Source organism: Candoia aspera, chromosome 4 (assembly GCF_035149785.1).
Source record: "Candoia aspera isolate rCanAsp1 chromosome 4, rCanAsp1.hap2, whole genome shotgun sequence".
NCBI lineage: Eukaryota > Metazoa > Chordata > Lepidosauria > Squamata > Boidae > Candoia > Candoia aspera.
Window position 1 is genome coordinate 108,395,365 of NC_086156.1, and position 22,189 is coordinate 108,417,553.

At 38.0% G+C, this 22,189-nt stretch overlaps 1 protein-coding gene across 1 annotated transcript; it reads right to left on the minus strand.

The window, feature by feature from the left end:
• Positions 1-2,114: 2,114 nt before the first annotated feature.
• LOC134496983 (vomeronasal type-2 receptor 26-like) lies at positions 2,115-21,781 on the minus strand. Its single transcript, XM_063302698.1, has 7 exons — positions 21,696-21,781; positions 12,731-13,022; positions 11,350-12,204; positions 5,707-5,934; positions 4,951-5,077; positions 3,602-4,267; positions 2,115-2,176 (listed from the first exon to the last, which is right to left on the minus strand). The coding sequence occupies exons 1-7, from the start codon at positions 21,779-21,781 to the stop codon at positions 2,115-2,117; spliced, it is 2,316 nt and encodes a 771-aa protein (XP_063158768.1).
• Between the last annotated feature and the right edge of the window lie 408 nt (positions 21,782-22,189).

Consider the following 22,189-nt stretch of genomic DNA (forward strand, 5'->3'; position numbering starts at 1 on the left):
TTGTAACTTGATTTTAATTTCATTTTTTATTGTAAACCACCAATAGTCCCTACTTGGAAGGGAGATGGGGATGATAAAGTTTGATAAATAAATAAATTTATCTAGATATATATTGCCATGGACTTTATAGTTGACTTACCTGAAAGCAAAAATAAAACCATAATTTGGGTAGTTATAGACATGTTTTCTAAACAAGCTCACTTTATCCCCTGTACTAAAAAAACCCTACAGCTCCCCAACTTGCTAAGCTTTTTCTACAACACGTTTACAGATTACACAGATGTCCTGAACATGTGATCTCAGATCACGGAATTGAATTTACTTCCAAGTTTTGGAAATCTTTTTTTAAACTTACTTGGAATCAAATAGGCATCAAGTTCATCTAGCCATCCAGAAATGGATGGACCAACTGAACCAGTTAACTCTACTCCCAAGCAATTCCTCCACTGCTACATTAAGTAACAGCAGGATGATGTTCTCCTCCCCTTTGCTGACATCACTTATAATAATGCAGTGCATCAAAGTACCAGTCTCACCCCCTTCCAAGTTGTCACTGGCCAGGATTTCATCCCTATTCCTGAATTGCCTCTCTCTCCACCTGCGAATTGCTCTGCAGCAGACTGGAGCAAAAAAGCTAACTTCTGCCTGGCCGATCATTCAGCAAGCTCTAACTGATGCTAAGGAAACCTATAAAAAAATCACTAACCACAAACTCTCTCCTGAATGGTCTATGAAAACTGGGGACAAAGTTTACCTCTCTACCAAGTTCCTCCATTCCCCTCAACCTTCGAAAAAGTTAGGACCAAAATTCATTAGTCTTTTTTCTATTACTAAAACCATTAACACTGTCACTGTAGAACACCAGCTTCCACACAATCTGAGAATTCACCCTGTATTTCATTGCAGCCTTTTGAAACAGCTTCGTGATTCTCCATGGTGGCACCCTACTTCACTCGTTCCACCTCCTATCATGATTGATGGCGAGCAACACTTTGAGGTTCAAGAAATTTTGAATTCTTGAGCACATTGTGATTCCTTACAATATTTAATTTGCTGGAAACATTTTCCTGATAATGAATGTGTTTCTAGTCATCATGTCAATGCACCTGCTTTACTTAAAAAAGTTTCATACTAAATACCCTGACAAACCTACTGCTTAATATTTTTTGCCTCCCTTGTCTCCCCTGAGTCTATCTTTTCATTCTCTATTATTAATTATATGTATAGTTTTCATTTTTCTCAGATGGGCGGTATGTCCTGCTTCCCGATCAAACATTCCCAGAACATTTGATTGGACTCACATGCATGAATGGACTTAACACATGTTGGGACTTGTGGGTCAGTAGAATTGGGAGGGGAACATCCCGGGAGTGTGAAAACATCTTGTTTGGACTATTTCTGGTATCCAAGGTCAAGCTACCAAGCTGTTGGAGACATCTGCATGGAGCTGAGCTGACTGGCATGAAGAGGGGAGGCTGCATGCCTGAGAGAGGGAGGGGGCTTCTACTCATTGGGTTGTTTAGCTTGGGAAAAATGCGGGAACTTTCATTCACAACTTTCTCGCTATTCTGTATGCTACTCTCCATTAAAGAGATTTCTACTATACTCACGTATGATTTGAACTTAATGGCAGACTGAGTAATACAGTCATTACACCAGGGAAGATTGCCAACATGGAAAGTAAGAATATATCCCCCCCCCCCCCCAAAAAAAGACTTTCTTATGGCTTACATTTCCTTGAATTGTATAATTATCCACATAAGGTAACTATGACAGGCTTGGAGGGCAGTTGCATCTGTCTATAAATTCTGTTCTTTAAATACACAAATACCCCAAATATTTGTTGGTATCCCCATTCCATTCCCTTGAAATGCTAAAAAGAATCTAAGACAAAACCATACTTCCCTTGCATGCCTCTTTGTCTACTGGTATTTGTATTACAATAAATAGGCCTGATTTTATATGTGAAAGGAACTCATCAACATTGTTATTGGTCTCCTCCTTCCTTAAAAGGTTTTGGTTACACTGAAGTAAGCTGCCAGGTAGGAGATGGACAGTATACATGCATCACAACTGGTTAGGCCCAAATTTGTTTGTACAACTACTCAAATTCACTAGGTATCTTCTTCCAAAACTGGACTAGGTATCCTTCTACTTGCTTCAATTGTCCTATATCCTGTAAGCAGAAAAAATATTTAAGATATTGCTTAATGGCATCTCCCAGCATCCATCACTCAATGGGCTGCTTAAATTTTGACACAGCAAGATCTGGAGTGTAGCAGGTGGTCAATCTATGTCTTATAGTGATACCATAAGGTCTTTTCAATTTCTAATCGTGCCCTAAACATAGGAAATAAATCAAAGAATGGAATGAACTGGAAAATGGATCAAGATGGCTCAGCAGTATTTTGCCACCTATTCCTGACACACTTTGAATTGACCAGATCAATTTTTGCTCATTTAGCAGACTTCATAGGCGATATTTCCCTGGATACTTTTCAGCTCCTTCTGCCTGCCCAAAGATATGTCTTCTGTGCCAAGTTGGGCTTTGGGTACCTTTGAGGAATACTTCAGTTCAACGACTAGCTACTGCCTGAAGCTCTGAATATTTGATCCCATAAATCAAGCCCTGAAGCCAGTAAAGAAATGACCTGATACAAAGCAGTTGACTTCAGACAGCTATATAATATTTCAGTCTTTTATTAGTTCATGATAATACAAAATATAACTACATAACTGTAAAATAAAAATATAAATATAACAAAGGAATAGATCAAAGATATCTTGGGATGGTACCTACCTAAGCTAAACTCCCATTATGTATCAGATGATATAGATAAACTGCTCTCCACTCTGCTAATCTGTTAAGTACATGCAAATAAATGAAACATGACACTGTCAGTTATAATGAGACTATACTCTAATCAAAGGTACAGGGTTGATCTGACACACAGGTATAACATCTTCCATCATATGCCATACCAATGGCCAGCTTCACTTGAACAGTGGATACTTACTTGAAAGTCACTTTTCTTAACACTTATTTATTTATTTATTTATTTATTTATTGACATGATTTCCGTACTCATGCATTCTCATCACCCTGCTTGGTGTTTAAGGGGTTTAAAAACAGAATGTTACAATAAGCTATGAATAATAATAAAATAAAAAAAATAAAAATAAAATATCTATAATAAAAGGATGCTATCCTCAGTCCCACAATGGAAAGCCAGAATAGCATCAAAAATCTTTATCCTAGAATATGACCCTATTTCCTCTGTTGATAGCACCCAGAACAGTAACTTTCTTGAGGATCCAACTGGATGATAGACTCCTTTGTGGTAAGGTACTCACTAAGATCATTTCTACTCTTATTTTCTCCTTAGGTGCTTCCTGCTGTTCAGCTCAGGCTTCAGTACAAGAACATACATTTTTGGGGAAAAGATGCAGACCAATAAGCCAGCACTGGAGGCCAGGATGGAAAAGATCTCCACGGCCACCATGTATTTGCCCTTGGTGCTTAAAAAAGTTGGAACAAAGGACACCCAGACACTGCAGAAGACATACATGCTGAAGGTGATAAACTTGGCTTCATTGAAACTGTCAGGCAAGTTCCTGGCCAGGAAGGCCACCATGAAGTTGATGGTAGCCAGAAAGCCCAGAAAGCCCAGGGCACTATAAAACAGGGTGACCGATCCTTCATTACACTCCAGGATAATTTCTTCCATCAGGGAGTGCATGTCAACATCTGGAAAGGGAGGCGCAATTACCAACCATACACTGTAAATCATGGTTTGAGTAAAGGAGCAGAAAAGGATGATGGAGCTGGCCAGGTGCTTCCCAGACCATTTCCTCATCCCAGCTCCTGGTGTGGTGGCCATGAAAGCCAGGACCACAATGATGGTCTTGGCCAAAACTGAAGAAAGAGCAATTGAGAAGATGATGCCAAAAGCTGTTTGTCGAAGGAGACACATAAATTCTGTGGGTTTCCCAATGAAAAGCAAAGTGTTAAGGAATGAAAGCAAGAGAGAAATGAGGAGAACATAGCTGAGGTTCCGGTTGTTGGCTTTGACAATGGGGGTCTCCTGGTGCTGAATGAAGAGGTGAAGCACCAAAGCTGTCAGGAAAGAAAAGAAAAGGGCAAAACCAACTAAAGTGATTCCCAAAGGCTCTTCAAATGAGAGGAAGCTGAATTCTTTTGGAAGGCACAGATTCTGGTCCTTGTTGGGATGCTGATCATTCGGACATTGAAAACAGTCATCCAAGTCTGTTTTTTAAAAAAAAAAAGGAAGAACAAGCTGTTTAATAGATTATAGCTGTATGTATTACAAGTATATATTAAACTTATGAATGTAAGTCGCAGTCATGAAAAGGGAAACAGACAAAAAAGAGCAATAACGAAGATCACAGGATCACATTTAGAGGAAATTTAATATATCATTAAGCTTGGGTTGTCACCACATATTGCTTTTCTTTCTTCCCTCCATTTCAGTACTTAAAATAGGTTTGTTTATTGTTTTGTTTCTTTGTGTCATTATAAAAAGTTACAATCAATCCAGATTCTACATTTCGTGACACTGTTAACTAATATTTCTGGTTTTTGTTCTGTAATGTTGCTGTTTTGACTACCAAGGTAAGGATAAATAAAGACGCCCCATAATAACCTAAATAATGACAGAGAAGTGAGTTAAACTCCAACCTTAATTCTTTGGGTCTCAATGACTTATGCAAGTATATAAGTTGTCACTTTGTGTCATGACATCATGGTGCCCTTTTTGTCTTTTGCCCTCTCCCACAGGCACTTAGAAGTTCATCAATTGTTTTTCAAACTCCATGATCTCCTGAACTACTCAGTCTTAAATCACACCTTTTAAATAACTTCTCAAGATATTGGGAAAGATATGGAGCAGACAGGCTTTGCATTAATGCATTTTATACAGCAATTCTTACTCTTTAGGTGAGAAATCTTCCCCTCTGGGCATCGATGGCAATTGTAGCAGCAAAACGGTTTCCCTTCAATCTTTGTCCTACTGTATCCACGATTGCAATGGGCATTGCACACAGAAAGAGGGTGTGCCTGTCCAGAAACACAAGAGGAGAATCTTTCATCCTTCCTGAAAAAAATATTGCAAGTATCTACCTCCAGATTATACCCAGAGTTCTTTTGCAAAAATATTAACAGTGGCCTGGAACAGAGCTGTGCAATGAAATAAATTCAAAGAGGTGATGAGCACAGGTGAATGCACACATCACACTTGTCAACAACCCCTTAAGAAGCTGGATATTTGTCCAGAAGTGATTCATTTGATTCAAAGAGGTGCCCAGAGCTGTGACCCCTTTTTATGTGCCCATATTGCTAGGTTGGATCAAAAAAAAAAAAATAGACTACTTTATGGCTTACATTTCACTGAATTGTATAATTATACACATAATGTGACTTTGACAGAGTTGGGGGGTTGCATCTGTCCATTATTTATGTTCTTTAAATACATAAATACCCTAAACATTGTACTGCAATGAGTCTTCAACAAAGCGGAGGAACCTTGGCAAACATAAGCATGCTATAGGCAGATTGTGTAAATCAAAAATTAAATTAAGAACATGACAAGGAATTTAAAAAAATGATGGAATGGGAAGAAATGGGACATTTCACATCCGTAAATATGTGACGGGAAAATGATTGAAATATCTTAGTATGAGCTTTACCTGGTTGAAAGTCCTGGGCCATTTGATTGCATCTTCAAAAATGGTGAATACTTTGCCAGGGTCATTCTCTGGTGCCATTCCTCCAACTTTGACTCTAAGAAAGGACTGATTTGGAAATGTGATCCAATTCATAATATCAAATCCTGCTATAAGTTCCCCTTTTGAATTAAAGGACAGCATTTCCCCAACACTGTTGTTAAATGAAACACTTCTCAAGTAGTGGTGAAGCTGCATGAAAATGGGGGCAACAAATCGTCATCCTCATCATCAGCATCCTATTAAATAAATACAGTTACAATCAAATTGACTCTTAAAGTCACTCTTTCTGTAAAAGAAATAAGCTGGTATACAGATTTATCCCAGATATTTGGAATAGGAGGTTTTAATTCATTCTTTCCAGTTTTCCTTTTGTAGATTCTTTTGCTCTTGACATAGGCAATCTTAATTTTCTCTGCAGTGACTGTTGTACTGGAATGTATGAGATTATCTGGGGTTCCGGTGGAGGGAAAATGGCAGAGTTATCAGTCCTACTGAACTCCAGGGTTAGGACTGACAATGCGGCTTTCATTTGGCAGCTCAGGCAGGACCTTAGAACCCCAAAATATTCTCTGGGAAAGGAGAATTCCAGGAATTGCTCCCTGTGCCCCAAGGACAGTGGTTACTTGCGGAAAGATCATGAAACGGTGTTCCAGCGACCAAACGGTGAGTGATTAGCTGAGAGGTGGGATTGACAACTTTTCCAAGCTGTGATGAAGCTGGAAAAATGGACATTAACTCCAACCACCCTACTTCAAAAATCACCTTTTTGCTTCCAAAGTATTGAATTAAAAGGGGCTTTCCCCAGTGCAGAAATACCGATTCTCTTGGTTGCTCTTTTATTATTTTTGGGACTTCTTTCCATATGTTTTAACTGCTTGAAAGGATTACGGTCTGAGCAAGGAAGCTGAAGGTCAAACCTTTTACTAAAACTGTTTTTTTAAGAGAATAAATGTTGTGAGTATTTTCTATTTTAATTCTTTACGTAAAATATTTTGTCAGATTTGGGACTGGGTTGTTTTTTCTTTACTTGCTGTAGGAAAGTATTTGATGTGGTTGTTCTTCTAAGCTGGGGTTGACTACTTTCTGTAAACACTGATAAAGAAAGACTTTTGTTTTGACTGGTGGCTCTGTGACTGGATACTTTGTTTTTGAAAACTTTCTCCCCACCCCCCCTGCAACCACCTTTTATTATGAGTCATTTATCATTATAAATACTACTATTGGTCACTAAGGGAGCCAAAGTATCAGATTTTATAGCATTGAAGCTTTAAATGAATACATATATACATAAAAGTGGGGGGAGGGAGAATTAGAGATTATGGCCACTAGAAGAGTACAAAGGCGAACCTCTGGCAAATCTGAGGGACCAAACAGCATGTTTGAGAAGTTCATGGCTAAGTGTACACAGCCTGTTATTCAATCTTTTGTGGAACTTGAGAAAAAGGTGGATACATGATTTACTGATTTTGAAAAAAAGACTGGAACAGAAATTAGAGAAAACAGAAGGAGATGTGAAAAAAGTAACCAGCAGAGTTGATGTACTGGAAGGTGAAAGGGAGAATGAGCTTAATAAAACTGCACTACTTGCATTAAGAGATAAAGAGTTCTGCTTAAGGCTTGGGGGGATTCCTGAAGCTAAGGAGGAAAGCCTTAAAGATAAGATTTCACAAGCTCTGGCAGCTTTAATTAAATGGGAGGATGACAAAATGATGGAAGAAATATAAAAAGTCTTTAGCATTAACTCAAGGTGTGCAACTATAAATAACAAGCTGAGATATGTTCTGGTCCAATTTGTTAGGAGGAAAAGAAAAGAATTGGTCCTATGAGGTCATTTTGATTCTAAACTTAATATTAATAATATGGATATAATTGTATTGAAAGAAATTCCTGTGAGAATTTTAAGAAAGAGAAACGAATATATCTTCTTAATGGATGTTCTGAAAAAAGAATTGGATTCCTTTTGTTGGGGATAATTGGAAGGGGTAAGTTTTAATTGCCAACAACACAAGTTCAGATTAACTTCAGTCCATAAAAGCCAAATATTTTCTTGTCAAGCATGGAACTAAGTTGCAGTAGGATGCAACTGAAAAGTTTGCATCTGGAACTAAACAACTGGATTCCACAATGCAAGATGAAGAGATGGGTGCTACATCCAAAGACTTTGGTGGGTTGTCTCCAAAAATGGCCTTGAACTGTCTTACATGGAATATAAATGGGGCAAATGCCCCTCAAAAAAGAAGAACAATTTTCATTATTTGAAAAAATTGAAACATGATGTGATATGTCTATAACTCATATAAGGAAAAAAAGATATAAAATATTTCATACATAAAAATTTGGGAGAATAATTTATTTCAGCAGGTTTGGGGAAAATTAATGGCCTTGTATTATATGTTAAACCACATTTGAAATCACATTTATTATTAGCTGATGAGCATGGTAGATATGTAGCAGTCAAAGTGGAACCTTATGGACTTAAATCTATTATTATCTTAAATCAACTATATATATATATGTACCAACTGAAGATAAAAGTAAATTTTCCACAAAACTTTTGAATGAATTGTCATCTTTTTCATATCAAAGTTGGTGTTTAATGGAGGACTGGAATGGAGTTTTTTTTTTCCCGTTGATTGATAGAACTTCTGAGAAACAAATTAAAATTAAGCAAGGGAAATTACCAAAATCTTTTTTTAATCTGATGGACAATTTGGCATTGGTGGGCTCTTGGACTGACAAATGATTACACTTTTTATTCTGAGAGACAAAAATATTTTCCAAGAATTGATATGATATGGATTTCAAGGGGCTTGGTGAATAAAGTTTCTAAAGTGGATATTTTACCAGACTTTTTCTGATCATAATCCTGTAAGTATGACAATAAAGAAAACATTTAGGGCATATAGATGGAGACTGAATGAATTGATTTTACAAAAAGAAAAGGTTGTGAAGGATTGTAAAGGATTGTAAGAGGAAATTAAATGAGTTTTTGATATTAACTTGGACAATGAAATAGACCTAAAAACTGTTTGGGATACTAGTAAAATGGTTATGAGGGGGCATTTGATCTACCATAACAGTAGTCTTAAGTAAAAATCTCAACAAAAGTTACAAACAATTTTGGATCAGTTTATGCTGAAAGAAATTGAGTAACAGAAAAAAACCGACAGACAACAATATTGTGTACCAACTTAAGTTACTACATCAGCAGTTGTCAATGTTGACTGTGAAAGAAATATAAACAAAGTTGAAATATGCTAAACAGAGACATTTTGAATTTGCTAATAAACCAGGAAAATGACTAGCATATAAATTGAGGAAAGAAAGAGAAAAGAAAATGATATTAAAGTTTCAAGAAGGAGATGTGGAATTATTAGACAATAAGATGATTAAGATGATTAAGAAAGCATTTTATAGTTTTTTTCTCTAACTTGTGTGTGTGTGTGTGTGTGTATGTATGTGTGTGTGTGTGTGTGTGTGTGTATATGCGTGTATGTGTATGTATATATATATATATATGTGTGTATGTGTATGTATGTATGTTTGTGTGCGTGTGTGCGTGTGTGTGTGTGTGTGTATATAACCAGTCTTACTGGAGAAGGTGGACAAATATTTGAATAAATAAGATTTACCAAAACTTTCACAGACACAGAAAACAATATTGAATAATCCTATAACTACTTTTGAAAACCACTTTTTTTATGCCTTAAGCATGAAAGCCTGCTGGGTGTCCTTGGGCCAGTCACTTTCTCTCAGCCCAACTCAGTGCAATGTAGACTAGCCTTCTCGTGCTGCACCCTGGGAAATGTGACTTGTCATGGCTAAATAGTCTATACATCTGGCTGCTGGACCTCACAAGGATTTCCCTGCAAGAAAAGCAGCATGAACACTGAACTGCTATGCCATACAAAACAAAACAAAACAAAACAAAACAAAACAAAACAAAACAAAACAAAACAAAACAAAACAAAACAAAACAAAACAAAACAAAACAAAAACAAACTACTTTTGAAATAGTTGAAGCCATAAAAAGAAATAAATTGGGAAAAGCACCAGGTCCCAATGGTTTACTGGCATTATTGAAGATGAGATTCTTCAACCTTTTAAAAGATTGATGAACTCTGTTCTGTTAGGCTCCGCAATGCCAGATTCATGGAAAGAACCTAACATTGCACTTTTACCCTCTTTAATTAAGAATTACAGTCTAATTTCATTGTTGAATAATGATTATAAAACATTTTCTTCAATACTCGCTGAAAACATGAAGAAAATTCTACACAAATTTATTCATCACAACCAATGTGGGTTCCTACCCAAAAGAAAGCTGAAAGATAAATTAAGAATTGTTTTTGACATTATAGAATACTTACAGTATTGTAATGAATATCAAGCGGCATTTATTTTCCTAGACCCGGAGAAAGCTTTTGACAATTTGAACTGGAGTTTCACATTTAAACTCTTGGAAAATATGGACTTTGGAGAGTATATATTTTTTTCAGGGAATTAAGTCACTCTACACACCTTTTTTCTCTAAAAATTACACAAGATAGAGAGCAGGTATGCAAGCTTAAGTTGGCCAAGTTGTATCAATCTTTTAAAGATGGACAAGGATCGTCATATTACTTACAGTCTCCTACATCCCATTCCCTGAGACAAGCTTTCACAGAACTTCATTTTCAAACAATGCTAACAGCCTATTTGGATGGAAGATAAAAGGACTACTAACTACATATGGTTTATGCATTTGTAATAACTCACAGGTGAAAGATTTGAGGCATTGCTTATTACTTTGCAAATTATATCAGGAACCTAGATCTAGATTCATCATCCTTTGTTAAACCAACTGAATCATTCTAGTTTAGAAGGAAAAACAAAAACAAAACTATTTTCTGTGATGTTGATGAACATGTAACAAAACATGTTGCATTGTTTGCAATGGCCACAAGGAAGATATAAAAGCAGATATGACAAATAGTGCTGTTAATACTAGAAGGGATGTATTTACCTGATGAGAGCCACATTGGTGTAGTGCTTAAAGGCATCAGTTTAGAAACTGGAAGACCATGAGTTCTAGTCCCAACTTAGCCACAAAGCCAGCTGGGTGGCCTTGGGCCAGTCACCTTCTCCCAGCCCTAGGAAGGAGGTAATGGCAAACCATTTCTGAAAAACCTTGCAAAGAAAACTGCAGGGACTTGTCCAGGCAGTCTCTAAGAATTGGACACAATTAAACTTCTGGTTGCAAATAAATTATACCATAGTTTGTTAGCAGTGAGTAACTTTATGCAAGGCTTCCCTGTTGATTTATCTTGCCAGATCATGAAATGAAAGAATAATAATAATAAACTTTAATAGGACAAACATAGAAGGAACTAGCTTATTGTGATCATTATCTTAGTTCCAGTTATCAGGAATGGCCAATCAGCTTGAACACCTTTTAAGGAAATGCTATGAACTGGATAAAAATGGCAGCCATGACAAAGCTGTTGTTTGAATGTCTAAAATTCTGCAGGAATGTCAGAATTTCAACCACTGGGTACCCTTGCCTGAAGCCTCCAGAATTGTGTGTACATGAAGGCATACATATTATTCATCTCAAGAAATTACCTGCCAAGGTTGTTGATTGAGAAGCTGCTGTCTCTGCTTATCTTGTCTTGTTCTTTTTTTCACTGCAGATGACTCCATGACATGCAAAGCTTCTGCCACTACATGGACAGCATTATAGATACTGTAGCTGTGGCTGGTCATGCTGATTTCAAAAATAGACCCAGGAAGATGCTCCAGGTTCTCCTCTCCAGTGCAGAGTTCTTCTGCCATTGTTTCTCCAGTAGCGTTGGAGAAAGAACACTGAAATGCCTCTTTCCAGAAATCCCTGGCAAAACCATCTTCCTCTTTATTTGTGAGCTTCCTGTGCTGAAGGAACTCATGGAATCCCAGCACTTCCTCACTGTGAACTGCAAAGGAGAATGCACCATGCATGAAGTCAATGGACCAGCCTCGTTGAAAAGACATTGATGTGAAATCCATCTGTGCTACAAAAATCCACACTTTGGGTTTAATTGGGATCTCCTCAAATTCAGACATATGCAGCATTACCCTTAAAACCACAATTGTTTGAATTTCCCCATATACAACTACGGTATTAGAAGTCCCTTTCATAATGATTCTAGTAGTTTGCGCACCTTCCATGACCATTTCAGAGATTTCAGTTGAAAATTTCAGTTCTGGAAATTTTTCTATAAAGTCAAAGCAGATACCTCCCTGGGCAAACATGGGAAGCTGATTTTCTGCAAATCTCTCCCCACTGTCATCATTAATGAAAATCACTCCAATCCACGTCCACTGGAAATAGAGCAGTAGCTGGAGAATCCCCTTATATTGTTGGCTGATATCTGGAAATATCTGGCGAAGGAAAACTCTTTGGTATATGTCACTCATCCCTGGTGAGGACCCATATGCCAACTGAAGAAGATAATAAAAAGTCAAGAAGGATATGTATCTGAGATATTTTCTGAATACAATTAATATGAGTACTTTAACCATTTCCAAATTTTTAGGCAGATCCCCAAGCATTAACAGTTTTTCAGTGTAGACTTCATTCAAATTCAGTGATAATTTGGTTTGTGAGTGTAATGGCCATGGATTTACCTACCCAGAAATAAACAGAAGACATTTTTTCTCAGTAGGTGATCAATAACACAAACCCAAAGTATGTCTCTCTGTGTGTATTACACACACACACACACACACACACACACACATATTCATACACACAATAAAAAGTAAGCAGTAAGCAGTAAGCAATAATTATTTTGGCTCATAAACCAGTATCAACAGGAGAGAGAGAGAGAGAGAGCACTTTCCCTTGAACAAGTTTTGCTCTTGAAACAGGACCTGTCCCTTTAAGTTCATCCTATCTCCCTAATGGAATCGAAGTCATATCTCAAAAGTATTGCTTGCTTGACAGTATTGCATGAAGTCAACTCACCTGTGGAATCTTGTAGATGGACAAAATGGTTGTCATGAAGAGAGACACATCAGCATTTGGTCCCCCAATAACTGCTGCTACATTAGTTTGCACATCACACTTGTAGTTAGGGATAAGCTTGTCCCGTGTGGAGAGAAGTTCCACTGAGGCACAGTAAGTCCACTTGGGGTGGAAATTGCTGTTCAACACATGGAACCCCAGCGTGGCATTAGGTAAGATCCTTGGACTGTCATTGATGGTCTCTACAGCAAATTGCAAGGCTAGCATATGCTGGTAGTTCTGGGTAATTACACTGCAGTGAGAAGATTGCCTTATTAGTAATTAGATCTTGCATTCTGAAGAAATCACTGGCTCTTCATCAAACAAATTTCTTGGAACTTTTCTCTTCCAATATATAAACGTTTAACGATAATACGAGATGGTAGTTATCTGGACAAATTTTTATTTCTGTGTTTATGTCAGATATTCAGTATGTTCCTTATTATTTCATGGTCTCTTATAGATTATTTGTTTCTGCTTTTGTCAACCTAAATATATTTATTCAAAGTCTCTGGAAAAGTTGCCCCTTCTGTAGATGTAACCAAGCCATAACTCTGTAAGATTCATAATAAGCAGCTAGATTTGTAGTTCTTAGAAGTGCCAATACAGCTGGTTTATCTGAATCCTGTAGGATCTTGAATTTAATTGTGCTCTTTTATTAGACCATATGTAGTTCATTACCTCTTTATACCAATCACTTAATACCTTGTTATTAAAATGCATTGGAAAAGAAAATTGAGTGTTCGTGAAATGTTAATTCTGATCACAGCAATTCTTCCTAGCTGAGAAAATTCAGTTTTTTTTCCCCCAATCCAGAGAAATCTGCTGTGATGTTCTCAGTAACAATATGCCTTCATTTCTTTCTGGGTAACACTTCTGAGAGTGATCACCTGTTCCTGATTCTTTCAATGTTCATGCCTGTTTAGTTATCACTTCAATGAAACTTCCATGTTTTGTATCAGACTGAATATCTGGATATTAAAGCAACTAATTTTTACTTCCCTGATGGAGGAGAATGAACATTACCAACTGATTGAACCTGCCCTTCTGTAAGAAGTCTTCTAAGCAAATACTCATAGATGAACCCCTTTGAAAAAGCTCTGAGTTCAAAAGAGCCAGGAAATTTGAAAACATGAAAGGATAGAAATCTGGTTCAAACGAGATGCTTGGAAGCAAAAATCATCATCATCATCATCATCATCATCATCATCATCATCATCATCATCAGTTCATCAGTATGAGATAAATCCCCACTGCTAAATACTCTGTCAAAGCTATTAACATCTTCCAAGTCAGTATAAACATTTGCTAAACCATAATGGATAGATATAATCTACACTTATTTCAATGAATGCATATATAAACATTTCCCGCTGGAAATAACAACAACAACAACAATAATAATAATAATAATAATAATTGATGAAATCTCTGTCTCAGTGAATCTTCTCCCATAATTTACTCTGAGCTTCTCGAAATGTTCTGAATGAACAATGTTCAGTCCAGTTCCTGGCAAAACTTGGATTCAATGGGAGCAGGGAGTAGTTGCTCCATCATTTCTATGAAATTTTCCTTTAATTTACCTGGCATAAAAAGAAGAAGGGGAATATGGTACATATTTGCTCCCCATACTATATGTTTCAATAAGTCTCCAAGTCTCAATACAGTTTAGTTAGAATTTTTATGTCTTGCCACTGGGCATACAATGACAGACAATGATGAACTGATGGTCCCCAATAATTCAGAGAGACTAACATCACTTGAGCAATAGACAGGGGCTTGCCAGGAGAAGTAACGTAGTTGCAAATCAAGGAAAAACATGAAAGGCCTTACATGATATTGTCAAACACCTCAAAAGAGGGATTTCTTTGAAAGGTTGCTGGAATGGAGAATAGATAGATCTGAGAGAGAATGGCACCAATGATAAAGTCACCAGGATGGTAATGCTTGTGAAGAATAGAAAGCGGGAGACTTGTAGGGCATTTCACAGGAGGACTGTCACACACTTCTTCAAACACCAGGATCACCAGTATTGATGCCACAGACATCACCATCTTGAATGAAAACCTTTCATCAAGATTTCCTGTCCCATATACTACCTATCTTGTTGAGTTGGACATGTTGGCTTGAATACACACTTATTGGAAGTCTGGCCTTAGTAATAAATATAATCAAAGAGATAAAATGTTGTATTAATAACATGTATTAGTCTTGGTTCAGTGTTCTGCTATCAAGTATTTGGATTCACTAGGGAGTTGTAGATGTCATTATGCTTGAGTTGAAAATTATAGCAAAGAGAAACTCCAGTGTAATGTTGTTGATCTATGATCTCAAAAGAAAAAAGAAAAGAAAATATGATGTATCAGATCTCTTCAGCTGACTCTCATAATCTTCTACCACCAATTTTATAACTATCTTTAACAAGACATGGAAAGCTTAAAAAAAAAAGGTTAACATCAAAGAAGGTGTTAAGGTCTGTAAGATGTGAAGTTTGCACAATGTTCAAAGTGGGCCAGAGTATGGGAAAGAGAAAGAAACAAACCTGTTGGTAGCTACAACTAACATCTGCATTATGAGAAATGATTGAATTTCATGCAAGTTCAGAATATCTGCATATTCCTCATTGATCGTGAAATTGGGTGGCAACCTTCCCACTGCATAAACAGGCAGTTAGGAAGACAACGAAGGAATCCTCATTGTAACAAAGAGATAAATGGTGTGCTAAAGTAATTGTATCCAATTGCCAAGATTTTTGCAAACTGACCAATTTTCCCTTTTCAGTACTGACTGATAATGTGCCATCGAGTCGTCAAGTCATGTGGAGCAAAGGCCTGAAATTCACACCGTATTACAACTTGAAAGATAAATTTTATAAGATAATCTATTTTTGGTACTTAACTCCTGATAAATTGTTGAAGTTGTATTAGGGAATGTCAAATATATGTTGGGAATATTCTCAAGGCGAAGGTTCTTTTTACTGTCATTGGTGGACTTGTAAGAAAGCTAAGAACTATTGGGACCAGATATGGAACTTAATTCAAAGGATTCTTAAGGGGAATGTACTACTGAAGCCAGAAGTTTTCCTTTTAGGCCTGATGGATAAACAGTTTGAAAGAAAATTTGGGACTTTGTTGTTATATATGATAAAAGCAACAAGACTTTTGTATCCAACAAGTTGGAAGGACTTCTCCTACTGTGGAGGTGTGAATAACAAAATTATTGGAATCGACAGAGATGGCAAAACTGACTACATTGATTGAAGAAATAATTTGTCTAACTTGGTTCCTATTTGGAAACCACTTTTGGACTTTTTGCTTGAAACTGAAAAAAATGAAGTTTTGATGTTGGGACCTGACAATTAGGACTGTATAAGAATACAGAAATAATCTTTACCTGTCCAAAATGTACAATGGGGTATCAAACGTTTGTTGGAAATGTTTACAGGGTGAAGGAACTTTCTATAATTTATGGTGGACTTGTGGAAAAGCTAAGAAATTCTGGAATCAAATATGTATTATTATTCAAAAGGTTCTCAAAGTGGACTTACAGTTGAAACTGGAGCTCTTTCTGTTGGGTTTGATGGACCAACAGCTTGAGAAGCAAAATGAACTCTGTTTTTGTATATGATAACAGCAGCAAAACTCTTATATGCTCAAAGATGGAAGGATGCACAAATTCCCTCAATGGAGGACTGGATGATTAAATTGATGGAACTGGTGTGAATTGCTAAACTGTCAGCATTGATAAGAGAAAATACAGTAACTGGATTTGTTTCTATTTGGAAGCCACTTTTGGACTATTTTCTTGTAGCCAAAGAAAAATAAAGTTTTGGATTTTGATGATTAAATGGTTAGATTGTAGAGATTAATGTCACTAAATATTTATTTAATGGCAAGATATTAACTTTTATGTGCTTTTATATCTGTGTTGGAGAAGGTCGGAAGTCTCCTGTCTTATGTTTTTGTGTCTATTTTTGTACTGTTTTGTTTTGCCTTGTTTTTTTCAACTTGTATTCTATCTGTTCTATATTCTGCAATATAATTTTATTTTGAAAATTAATAAAGTTTTATAACTAAAGGAAATAATCTGTAACTTAGTTAAAAAGATAGTAAGAAGTTAGTGTGCTTTCATGTTTTTATCTGTAATGAAGATGGTCAGTCTGAAGCTTTTTTTTCTATGTATCTTTCTTTTTATTTCTGTACTTTTAAGTTAGTTCTTCTTTCATTTCTTCTTTCTTCAATCTCTTTCTATCTTTATATGCTTTACCTTTTTTTTTTTTTGAAATTTAATAAAGTTCTTATTAAAAAAAAAACTAGACAAGACTTTAGTGAGAGAACACCTAGCTGCTTTGAAAGTCATTGAGGTGCCGGGAGTCTTGCATTTCTCTATTTCTCTAGTTCTTTTAACAGTTCCCAAATACAGTGAAAAAAATATTCATTTTTTTTTCCTTTTTCCTGATATTTAGGTCCATTATGTATTTCATTTGTTTTATTGTATCATTCTGTTCTGGTGGTGACATCACCATAATCATGATTAGCACTGTTAAGTATTTATTAACATTTTTTTTTACATTGCCTAAGCTTCCTTCTTTAAGTCTTTAAAACTTCCTTATTGATAACTTTGAATGGGGAATGAAGGTTATCACTTTGTGCTTACAATCTATGACTGGAATGTTGAGGTTTTCCTACTAACGATTAAGACTGCTATTGTACCTAATCATTTTGGCCCGGTGAAGAGGTTGTATTTTATTGTCTCCTCGCACGTGCTTCATGCAAATTGCCTGGGGGAGGAAACCTGCCCGGACTTGTTTCTTACTTCCTCTTTTTTCTCTCTGCCGGCATGTAGCAAGCCATGAGAGCTAAGTCCTTTAAATATGTTTTGCTTTTTGTTTTGCTTTCTGTAAATAAATTATTTTTATAGAAATGCTTGGTGTGTGACTTTTCTGATCTGTCCTGGGCTAAAGGCTTTCCCAGCATTCTGCCAACATGGAATACACCTTTCTTATTTGAGCTCTTGTGCTAGAGAGGTAGAGCTGTTCTGTCATCCTCTCATACTATAAGTTCCATGGCTCCACCATCCCAGTGAGGGGACTATTCATGGGGCCTTGAACTACCACTTGGTGATCAAATAATACTTAAAATCATTGGGTAGTAACTGATACATCTCTCTTCACTTGACTTTTTTCCAAATTTCGGTCAACCACTTTATGAGAAGCATCTCATTCAATAACACTTCTGAGCAAAAAAAAATGTCTTTCGACCAAAAGGGAGAATTAGAGACTGGATTTGATATTATCAATGGGATCATAAGTTCAAATATTTTCTAAAAGTCAGAGTTGGAAGGATAAACCCCATGGATTCCCAAGAAGTAATGTTCACCATTGATGAGAATGCAATTATATGGCCAAGAAGGTTTAACCAGGTATGGCCCAGTTACATTTTGGCTTGTGGATAGACACCATTTCACCATTCTATGAACTCTCTTAGATCCAACCCACCCAGAATTTATGTTCACATACCCAGTACTTCACATACTCCGAGATCGCTAAAGATCTTCCAGGCCATCTGGGTAACCATTCCCTTGGGTTCTGTAAAGTACAGTATATCTATGAATGGAAGGATGGGGACATTTATGAAAGAGTACCTAAGCCTGTTTCTAGATGACCAAATGGGTGGGGGAAAGATTTGCCATGTCCATCAGCTTGGGCTGCTCTTTAATAGAAGGCACTATTTGGGCTATATAGCTGACAACCTCTCCCCCAATCCCAGATACTGACATGAATTCAATGGCAGAAAAAATCCTTTTGGAGTGTAACGAAGTATCTAACTTCAAGTTCTATTGTGTCTTGGGCTTCATGGGCTTCCTTGCCATTCTCAGCTTCACAGTGGCTTTCCTAGCCAGGAAATTGCCTGATGCTTTCAATGAAGCCAATCATCCTTTCAGCTTTGGCATCACCTACTCACTTTGCATGCTTCTTTGCCCTATTGGTATCTGTACTAGAATAAAATATGTGTGTTTTTATAAGTGAAGAAACCCACCAAAAACTTGCTTTATTTGCCTCATCATTCCCGTAAATGGTTGTGGTCACACTGAACAAAGCTGCTTTCTAGGAGATGGATACATATATCAAAACTGGTTAGGCCCAAATCTGTCTTTGTACCAGTACTCAAATTCATGAGGCATCTACTGCCAGAACTGGACTAGATATTTTTCTACTTGTTTCAATTCTCCCGTGTCATCTAAGCAGCAGAGTTCTTTAACATATTGCTGAACTACATCTCTCAGAATACATCACCAGATGGGCTGCTGAAATTTTGACTTCAAAAGTCAAACATCACAAGGGTAGCATGTGGTCAATTTATGTCTTACAGTGATACTCTAAGATCTTTTCACTCTCTAATCATGACATAAAAATAGGAAATAAATCAAAGAAATGGACTGGCCTGGAAATGGATCAAGATGGCACAGCAGTATTTCTCCATCCTTTCTCCACCCACCTTGAATTGACCAGGTCACATTTTGCTCATTCAGCAGACTTCATATGAGATATTTTCCTTGGATCCATCAAAGCTTTTCTATTTCCACAAAGCTATGTCTTTTGTGTCAAGTTGGGCTTTTTTGTACCTTTGAGGGATGCTTCAGTTCAACAAATAGCTCCTGCCTGGTGGTCTAATTCTTTGATTCTATGAAACAAGCCCTGAAGCCAATAAAATAAGAACCTGCCCCAAAGCAGATTACTTTAAAGTGCTATAAAATATTTCAATCCACTCACAGATTTGATAGTCTTCCCCTCACTTTTGGAGTAGAATTTCACACCATATCTGGATCTTGCTGGAAGAGTGTTGAATAGTGTCATGAGATATCCGATGTTGACATAAATAACTAGCCAATGAATTTGACCAACTCACTAAATTTTCTACATAGTATATAGATACTAATATTGTAGTATTAGCACTTCTAGGTGAAATGCTACCTATTCAGGAGCATAGAAAAAAAGAAGGCAGATGAAGTGGCTACTTTGGAGTCGACTGAAAAAAGGGGTGGGAATGCTTTTTTATTTTATTTTATTTTATTTTATTTTATTTTATTTTATTTTATTTTATTTTATTTTATTTTATTTTATTTTATTTTATTTTATTTTATTTTATTTATCAGATTTATTACAGCCACCCTTTTCCAACAGTATGACTCTGGGAATTATACAAAACTCAGCAACACACATACACACACACAAAGACATCCCTCCCAAAGAAAAATGTACTTAGAATTAAAACAAAACAAATAAATTAAACGTCTATCAGAAGCTAATATCTATTGAAAACTCTGCTTATCCTGACCCAAGCTTCAGAGGAAAAGGATAAGCTTTAATTGCCTTCATAAAGGCCTGAAGTGTGAGGGCCAACTCTACCTTGGAGCTTATTCCAAAGAATAGGTGCTGCAGAGAAACCTCACAAGATGACTTTGTTTCAGGAAAAGATTCCAGAGTGAAATCTTCCTATCACTGCGTGACTGTTGGACTTCCTCTACAAGTTGTAACATGGCGTCTTAAGAATAACACCAGGTCACCATTCAATGTAGTACAACAAGACTTCCTTAGCTAAGCCTTGGTACTCTAGGAAGGTATTTTTCTTCTTCTTTTATTAGTTCATGATAATAGAATCTATAACTATATAACTATAACAAAAATATATAAATATAATGAAGGAATAGATCAAAGACTTCTTTCTGGTTAGACTATTGAAATGCACTTTAGGTGAGGCTGCCTTTTGAAGATTGAAGATTATCTGAAAGCATCAACTGGTGCAAAATGCAACAGTGTGTGTAGTTACATGTGTTTCTAGAAGAGCACATGATACACCCCTGCATTGTTTGCCAGTCTGCTTCCAGCTCCAATTCAACGTGCTTATGGAACATCCTCCCCACTGAAGTGAGGCTGTCTCCATCCCTGTTGAACTTCCAGAATCCCTCAAAATCTGGTTAGGCCATCAGGCCAGGGGGCCCAGTGGAACAGAGAGGAGCTGAGGTGGCTCCATTGCTCTTAGCACCTGCTGTCCTGTATAATGAGACTATACTCTGCAGTGACAATGTCCGGGTGGATCAGATTTCTGGAGCACCCAGAATCCACCATAGCTTTGGCCGCAAAGGGTCTAGGGCCGTAAGAGAGCTCAATTGTCCCTGCCAGGATGGAGCAATCGTCACTCACCCTGGGGTTGTTGCGCCCCTTCACCACCTGCCCAGTGGCACTGCTTAGAGCAGGTGGGGAGCATTTTCCACCGGCTGTTCTTGGGCGTCGATCACGTCCCCTGAGAGGGAGGTGTCCGTGTCCTTGTCCAGGGTTGCTAATGCTCCTGTCAGCCATCTGGGGGGGGGGGTTGGATGGCTTGTGCATTGTCTTCAGTGTGGGTCTGGGCAGGCGATCCATTGTTCTGTTTGTGAAACAGTCCGCCGCTCGGTGGCCCGTTTTCCCGCACCTGGTACACTGCCCGCAGGCAAGCCTCCGTTGTTGGTCTGAGTGCCAGATTGGGCCTGACTGTGGGACTGGTCCTCTTGTGCTGGGCGGGATTTTGTCATCTGCGGTTGCGAGCAGGAACGTGCGCTGACCATGCTCCGCTTTTCCAGCTAATTAAATCCACCCGTGAAGGGAGGCTGGGTCATCCCTGTAGAGTGCCTATTGAAGCACCTTCCGGTTGAGGCCACACTTGAACATGTCGATCAGGGTGGCCTCAGACCATTCCGTGATTTTGCCTGCGAGGACCTTGAATTCGAGGGTGTAGTCGGCCACCGGTTTTCTTCCCTGGCGTAGTGCTTGAAGTGTGCACTTGGCCCTTTCCTTCACCAGGGGTTCCTCAAATAATGCTTCAACTCGGCGAAGAAGTCATGGAAATTGGCCAAGGCTGGGGCTCCAGACTCGGACATCTGCACGTACCGGTCCGCGGCCCTGTCTTGGAGCTCGGTGGCCACCGTCGAGATTTTAGCAGCTTCTGTGTTGATGCAATGGCTGTATTGGGCCATGTAGTCCCTCGCATTTGTTAGAAAGAAGGACAGTTTTGTAGGGTTCCCGTCAAATTGTATGGGGAAGTCTTTGGCGAACCTCCCAATTTGCAGGTCCCCTACCTGTGGGTGGTAAGGGATGGCTCCCACTGGCCTGGGGCCGCAAATCCCTGTGACAGAGTCTCATGCTTGGCCCCTTCCGCTCGGGGTTGTTGGCGGTGTGGGTATGCTGCCCCGATCCCCTCTTACCCCCTGTGCCACCTCAGTCTTGGAGCGCTCGCTGACGATTGTTGCTAGAGACTGGAGCATATGTTCCAGGTCTCGTACCTTGGCTTTCAGGGTCATGTCCTCATCTGTCGATGTGGGGGACAGGAGCAGGTGCTCAAGCTATCATACCCTTGCTTCCAGGGCCGTGACCCTGTCTGGCGT